This window comes from Thalassophryne amazonica, chromosome 12 (assembly GCF_902500255.1).
Source record: "Thalassophryne amazonica chromosome 12, fThaAma1.1, whole genome shotgun sequence".
Taxonomy (NCBI): Eukaryota; Metazoa; Chordata; class Actinopteri; order Batrachoidiformes; family Batrachoididae; genus Thalassophryne; species Thalassophryne amazonica.
Window position 1 is genome coordinate 22407090 of NC_047114.1, and position 7579 is coordinate 22414668.

The following is a 7579-nucleotide window of genomic DNA, read 5'->3' on the forward strand; positions in this document are numbered from 1 at the left end:
ACTCACCTGACCTAATCTATGGGGTATTGTGAAGAGGAAGATGCCACACACCAGACCCAACAATGCAGAAGAGCTGAAGGCCACTATCAGAGCAACCTGGGCTCTCATACCAGCTGAGCAGTGCCACAGACTGATTGACTCCATGCCACGCCGCATTACTGCAGTAACTCAGACAAAAGGAGCCCCGACTACCTACTGAGTGCTGTACATGTTCATACTTTTCAGTTGGCCAACACTTCTAAAAATCCATTTTTTTGTATTGGTCTTAAGTAATATTCTAATTTTCCACAATACTGAATTTGGGGTTTTCATTAGTTGTCAGTTATCATCAAAATTAAAAGAAATAAACACTTGAAATATATCAGTCTGTGTGTAATGAAAGTATACAAGTTTCAGGTTTGAATGGAATTACTGAAATCAACTTTTTCATGATATTCTAATTATATGACCAACACCTGTGTGTGTGTGTGTGTGTGTGTGTGTGTGTGTGTGTGTGTGTGTGTGTGTGTGTGTGTGTGTGTGTGTGTGTGTGTGTGTGTGTGTGTGTGTGTGTGTGTGTGTGTGTGTGTGTGTGTGTGTGTATATCTATCTATCTATCTATATATATATATATATATAAAGAAAGAGCTGAGAAATAAAACCAGTGTGTTGTGGACTTTGAGAAGGTCCCCTGAGGTGTCCTGAGGGAGGCCACTGTGGCAATACAGAGTATAAGCACGGCTGCACAGCTCGATCTGGTCTCTATACGATCAACGTATACGCTGTATCTGTATTACCCCCCCCATGATGTGGTTTGATTGATGTCATCAGACTGAAATGCGCCTCTCATGTGCACTGAGCAGGTTGGAGGCAGAGCATGAAGAGGCTCTGATGACGATCAGCCCTCCAAATCTGAAACCCACCAGAAAAGGTGGATCATTACCACAGGGTCAGGGTACGATAGTCATTCAATTGATTTTCACCTTGTCTGAAACAGATGACACCAGACCAAAATGAGGCTCTACTCACACAATTCTATGACTGAATTAATTATAGGGCATTATAAACCTGGCAACTCGAGTGCAAACTTACAAAACACTGAATATACACACGAACTTTACTTTTTCTTTATTTTTGAAACATGATTTTTTTTTTTTTTTTTGGGGGGGGGGGGGGTGTTTTGTAAGGTTGAAAGGCCGACAAGAGTTTCAAGACTCCTTCGGTTTCCCAAAGCATACAGAGCTACCTGCTCTGTAAAACTTGCCCTGTCACTAGTTTTCATAGTTGTTATAGGTATCCTGTTGGCTTCCCTCACTTGCCCACTTTCGCACAATAATGATGATCAATCTTAATGATGGATATAAATGATGTCCAAGACAGATTCACTTGGAAGCCTTACCAACATCCAGTTACCAAATGAAAACTGGCTGTAAAACTGATGATTTTCATGTAATGCTCTCATCCGTCCAGTTAGTTATGAGCTCTGTAAATTGGAGCATTTTATATATATATATATATATATATATATATATATATATATATATATATATATATATATATATATATATATATATATATATATATATGTATATATATATATATATATATGTATATATATATATATATATATATATACACACACACACACACACACTCATGGTTTAAAATCCTACATGGTTAATCCATCTGATCATCAACACTACAACCACATTGTGACAGTTTCATTTCAAATAAACAGTGTGAATGTCCAAATACTTATGAACATGAAGGTTATACTCAGGCTAAATTTTAGGTGCATTTGATCAAATCTGTGGGTGACCTTTGACAGTTCAAAGCTTTAACATCAACACCCCATTTTAAAAGACACTGTGAGCCTTTAAAACTCACCAATTAAAAGAGTTTAATAAATGTCAGGAAACACATTTTAAATTTTGACATCAAAGGAACTTTAATAGAATATGCAGTCTTGTTTGTGGATAGGGCGCCCTCTATAGGTGATGACAGCAAAAGCAGCTAAGGGACAATGAAAGGGGAGAGGAAGCACTTTTTCCAAAAAAAAAAGAACAAAAACAAAAAATAAAATAAGATTTGTAGGACTAATGTGACATGGACACGCTGAGAGGAGTCAGGGGTGAAGAGCATCTGATGGAAGTGTTCGATCCCTCTGGATAAAAACAAACGTACACAAGTACTTTTAGCCTAACAGCAGTCGTCCAGTCAGTCCTCGGTCCGGTTACAGGCGTTCGCAGGGACGGGGACAGGTTTCATACCTGCCCATGGATCCTGCAGCATCGCCGGGCTGAAATACTTTTCTATTGAGTCTGAGTGATCGGATGCTCGGCCCTAAAGCACACAATAAGTCAAAGGTTAGATGGGTAAAATAAATAAAACTGATCGCATGATAAAAGTTACTTTATTTCCTGTGTTGAAAAGCATACAGGAGCCTTGAGTTGCCACAATACCAAAAGACTAACTCCATTTTGATGTGTAAAATCAACAATTCCCTCACAAACAAACAAACTGGAGCCATTTTAAGGCTCCGTCACAATCAAGTGTAGTTTGTGTTCTTACCTGGAAGCCGTGTGCTGAGGCCGGGCTGTAGGAACGAGGACCCCAGAAACCGTTGCTGCCGCGTCGCTGCTTCCCTCTGAAGCCGAAACCCGCCGGAGAGTTTCCAAACCACCGAGGTCTAGCTGGAGGGGCCTCGCTGAATCCTCTGTGCGAGCCCGGGAAGTACCCGGGAGAATGCGGAGAATATCTGGGACCGCCGCGGGGAGAAGCCCCGCGAGGCCCGAAGCTTCCGTAGGTGGGTCTGCCTGACGGGGAGGGAGCTCCGGTGTAAGACCAACTCGGGGATGGAAACTGCCCACCAGGCCACGGACCTGCGGAGCCTCTGTACATGTGGATGCTGTAACCTATTTATTAAAAAAAAAAAAAAAAAATCGAGACGTTTAAAACATGTTGTTCCTCCTTTCTCCTTTCATGCTATCGAAAACTGCAACTAAAACCCGAAAAGCGAACTCAACACCACACATACTCGGAAGTCTGAAATGAAACTCGGAGCTCTGCTGCGTAAACTGCAGCGACCCCTAACGGCCAGCTGAATTCGGTACACGAGCTTCAATGGCCGTTTTAAAACTTCGTAATACTGAAAAGCATTTTTATATCGACTGCAATCATATACAAAAAATACATATATAAATAAGTTACTGTACAAATATTAAATTCAAATAAAGAACTTTAACTTAAGGTGGCATGTTTTAAGTGCTTTAATACCAGTAACTGATGTAATGTAAAATTTTATTGACGGTAAACTCACCAAAGAGCAACGTTTATATATATACAACGTATATACATATATATATATACACACGAGGTCTGTGAGAAAAGAAACCGACCTTTTTATTTTTTTCAAAAACTATATGGATTTGAATCGCATCCACCCCTCCAGTCGGAATTCCTTTGTCTGACAACTTGCTGAGAGACTGCGTCTTTGCTTGATCAAAATTTTTTGAGACAGTGTAAGGCACATCCAAGTGGACACCATTCGAGAAATTCAGCTGGTTTTCGGTGAAAATTTTAAGGGCTAATGAGAGATTAAGGAGTGTTACTATCGCTTTAAGGACAGCCCACAGCGCGGGACGGCACGCCGCACCCCGAGCTGCCGTCGTCAGCCTGTTTCAAGCTGAAAACTTCCAAATTTAAGGCTTCCTTGATGCAGGACGTCGTGAGAGAGCAGAGAAGTTTCAGAAGAGGTGATGTGCCACAGAAAAACACCTCCGTTTTGGAAGCCTTACAGGACAAGTTGGAACATGCCCAGCTGTTAAACAATTTCTCGGATACTCACTCGACTGAAAGCCATCTAAAGCCGCCTGAATGGTTTCCAACACTGAGGTGTTTTGTGTCCTGCCGCGCGAATCCGTCCGCACATCTTTCATTACAAAATCTCCTTTAACAGTGGAATGTCCAGATATACTGCTGATCCCGACCTCTTCTGAAACTTATCTGCTCTCTCACGACGTCCTGCATGAAGGGAGCCTTAAATTTGGAAGTTATCAGCTTGAAACAGGCTGACGACGGCAGCTCGGGGCGCGGCGCGCTGTCCCGCGCTGTGGGCTGTCCTTAAAGCGATAGTAACACTCCTTAATCTCTCATTACCCCTTAAAATTTTCACCGAAAACCAGCTGAATTTCTCGAATGGTGCCCACTTGGATGTGCCTTACATTTTCTGAAAACATTTTGATAAAGCAAAGCCGCAGTCTCTCACCAAGTTCTCAGACAAAGGAATTCCAAGGGGAGGGGTGGACCACTCCTCACTCAAAGCCTGCCCACAGGCGAATGACGCAACCGACAGGCGTGAAAAAACTCACACATGCGCATGAGGGTTCAAGCTTGGCTGATGTAATCGCACATGATTCAAATCCATATAGTTTTTGAAAAAAATAAAAAAGGTCAGTTTCTTTTTTTCACAGACCTTGTATATACCTGACAGAAACTCATGCTAACACTTTTAAGATACATACATTGCACAAATGCATCTCTGCTCAATTCAGAAACTTTGAAACAGGGTATTAATAATAAAAAGAAAAAAGCAAACTAATTTTTCCTCAAGCAGCATCAACAACACAAACCTTCCAGCTCTTTTTCCAGGACAGTGATGTGCTGGCAGTGGTTTTCATTGTCCTGTAGCACTGAACTGAGTTTGGTCTGCAGTTCTACAGCTTTTTGTTGGTGAGCAAAAGCTTCTAGCTGCTGCACTTGAGACAGACAGACTGTGGGCACAGCCAGATCTTCTGTCAACCGAACCTGATGAAGACACAGGAGGAAGGAGAAATAGAAGTCAATGCACTAATGTTGAAACCAGTCACACAAAATCCCAAACAGAAACAATGGTGACAGCCTGGACAGTGGTTACTGGTGCTACCGTGAGGTGATCAGTGACCCTGTGGTGGGCTTAAAATAATAATAATAATAAAATGGTGGGTGAGCAATGATTCATGAAAAAAAGAGAAAACCAAATTAAAATAAGACAGAAAAGTTAGCTGAAATTGCAAATGAAGCACTTGGAACAATACCTGTGTCAGTGGCACATACGGCTTAATTGGTAATTATTAATAAAATCCATGCAGCCAGTTGCTGTTTACGTCACAGCCTTATGTTGTGCAAATGATCCGTTGGAGGACTTGCAGCTCTTTCCAATTTATTCATTTATATTTTATTTTTACAACTCCTCAGTTTAAGGAAATGCCTTTATGCTTTTATAAAAATAAGGGATCGTAAGACCAATTCTATGATTGTCTTGTGCTCAAAATTTTCAATTAAAATAAGTCCAGAATGTCTTTGACCCAGTAACTGAGTCAGATTCATAAAACAAGAATTTTGCATAATTTGCAGTTAAGGTGAACAATTACTGGCAGTCACAAGAGGGTCAATTCAAAAACACACATTTTCCCTCCCGAGGTTAGTGACAGTACTGAAGACCTCTCTGCCCCTCTCTTCACTCGAGTGTCTGAGACACATGGCCGAAGGTCAGATGATACGACTACAAACTCGATCATCGACCTCCGGCTCAGGGTGTCCTGGTGCCACGTGCACTTATGGACACCCTTGTGCTCAAACATGGTGTTCGTGATGGACAAACTGTGACTAGCACAGAAGTCCAACAACTGAACACCACTCGGGTTCAGATCGAGAAGGCCGTGCTTCCCGATCACCCCCCTCCAGGTCTCACTGTCGCCGCCCACGTGGGTGTTTAAATCCCCCAGGAGAACAATGGAGTTTGCTTTGTGCTTTGTGACTCCTCATTACTAAGCAACAGGTGCCAAGATGCTTTATGACTCATCAGCATAGGGGAGGGGGGAGCTTTGTGCTTTATGACTCAAAAGCATGGGGGAGGGGGGAGCTTTGTGCTTTATGAGTCAAAAGCATGGGGGAGGGGGGAGCTTTGTGCTTTATGACTCAAAAGCATGGGGGAGGAGGGAGCTTTGTGCTTTATGACTCAAAAGCATGGGGGAGGGGGGAGCTTTGTGCTTTATGACTCAAAAGCATGGGGGAGGGGGGAGCTTTGTGCTTTATGAGTCAAAAGCATGGGGGAGGGGGGAGCTTTGTGCTTTATGACTCAAAAGCATGGGGGGTAGGTTTTTTTCTTCTTTTTTTTTTTGATTGTCACAGAAAATATTTTATATGAGTTCAACTACTTAACTGCTAATTATAAAAGTAAACTTTTTTGGTTCGCAGATTAGCTTTTCAGGTAACTTCAAAAACCATCAGTGGACTAATTAGCGTCCGATAAATTTAGTTCTGACAACTTTTAGACTTTTTTTACATAGTTAATAACGGTGAAAAACATTTATAAACCCTCTCCAATATGAATATTTAATATATCACCTTACTTTGGATGACCTTGAAGGGTCAAAGTCTAATCTTAAGTGTTTAACTCAAACAGTTTGGATCCAATATGGATTAAACAGTGTGGAAGAGCTGAGTATTAGTCAAGAATAAGGTAGTTCAACTTTGGATGGAATAGATCACATGTCAAGGCCACACACCACCAAATATGTTCTGGTCTCACTGTTTCACAAACAATCAATTTGCCCGTTCGTGTCCTGTAAATGTTTAGAGGCAGTTAGCTTCCACAAACTCATCGGAAGTAACTCGATCAAGTGCAGAGAGGCCTGGTACCAAAGAGATCCCACAGGGTCATTTCAGGTCACCAGTTATCCAGGTCTGACAAACTTTCAGTTTAACCAACCGTGAAGTCTTTCATTTGTACACTGTAAAAAAAAATAAAAAATTCCTTTGTTTTTAAAGAAACATTTGGCAGCTGTGGTGGCCGGGGGAAATTCTGTAAAAATTACAGTGAATATGTAAATGGTTTTACAGAAAATATGTAAGTTTTACAGTGTAAATCTGTTGTAATTTTATTGTCGATAGAAGATAAAATCAAAATGGTCAACTTGTGTTTAAATATCCGCAAAATTTAGTTTAAACAGACACATCACCTCTTTTTGAAAACCCTTAATTAGCGCCGCTGCTCGGCATAAGCAGACTACGCAGCCTGCGTGGGGCACCAACCATGTTGCACTAGTTTGCAGGGCCTCCAATTGACTGAAAAATGTGTTGAAATTATTACATTATTACCAGTGATGCCAGTAACGCTTTACTCTAATCTAACCACTTTTTGTAACGAGTAGTCTAACGCGTTAATCTTTCCAAATGAATAATCACATTAAAGTTACTTCTCCAAGTCACTGTGCGTTACTATTATTTTTGCATTGTGGGTTGACGGCAGCATTAAACTTGGTCCGTGGGCAAGGAGGTCGGGGTTCGGCTGGACTGCCCACTTTAATCGAGCTGTGAACTCGTCCTCACCTCTTAAAGCACGGTGACAACAGCACACCTGCTCTGAGCTTTACAAAGTCATTTTTATGCTTTATTTTTCTCCTTTATTTAGAATTCTGAGCTGAGCCGCTCTGTATCGTCTCGTTAAAAACAGCTGATCCTCCGCGACGTGTCAACAACTAACACTATTTTCCACTCAAACGCACCTAAACTCTCTTTCTGAGGACCACATGATGTGAAAACACAATAAAACTTTATT

At 41.4% G+C, this 7579-nt stretch overlaps 1 protein-coding gene across 1 annotated transcript; it reads right to left on the reverse strand.

The window, feature by feature from the left end:
- Nucleotides 1-2183: 2183 nt before the first annotated feature.
- On the reverse strand, nt 2184-6745 carry LOC117521169 (M-phase-specific PLK1-interacting protein-like). The gene is made up of 4 exons (XM_034182521.1): nt 6731-6745; nt 4611-4785; nt 2551-2894; nt 2184-2322 (listed from the first exon to the last, which is right to left on the reverse strand). The coding sequence occupies exons 1-4, from the start codon at nt 6743-6745 to the stop codon at nt 2197-2199; spliced, it is 660 nt and encodes a 219-aa protein (XP_034038412.1). The 3' UTR covers nt 2184-2196.
- Nucleotides 6746-7579: the final 834 nt, after the last annotated feature.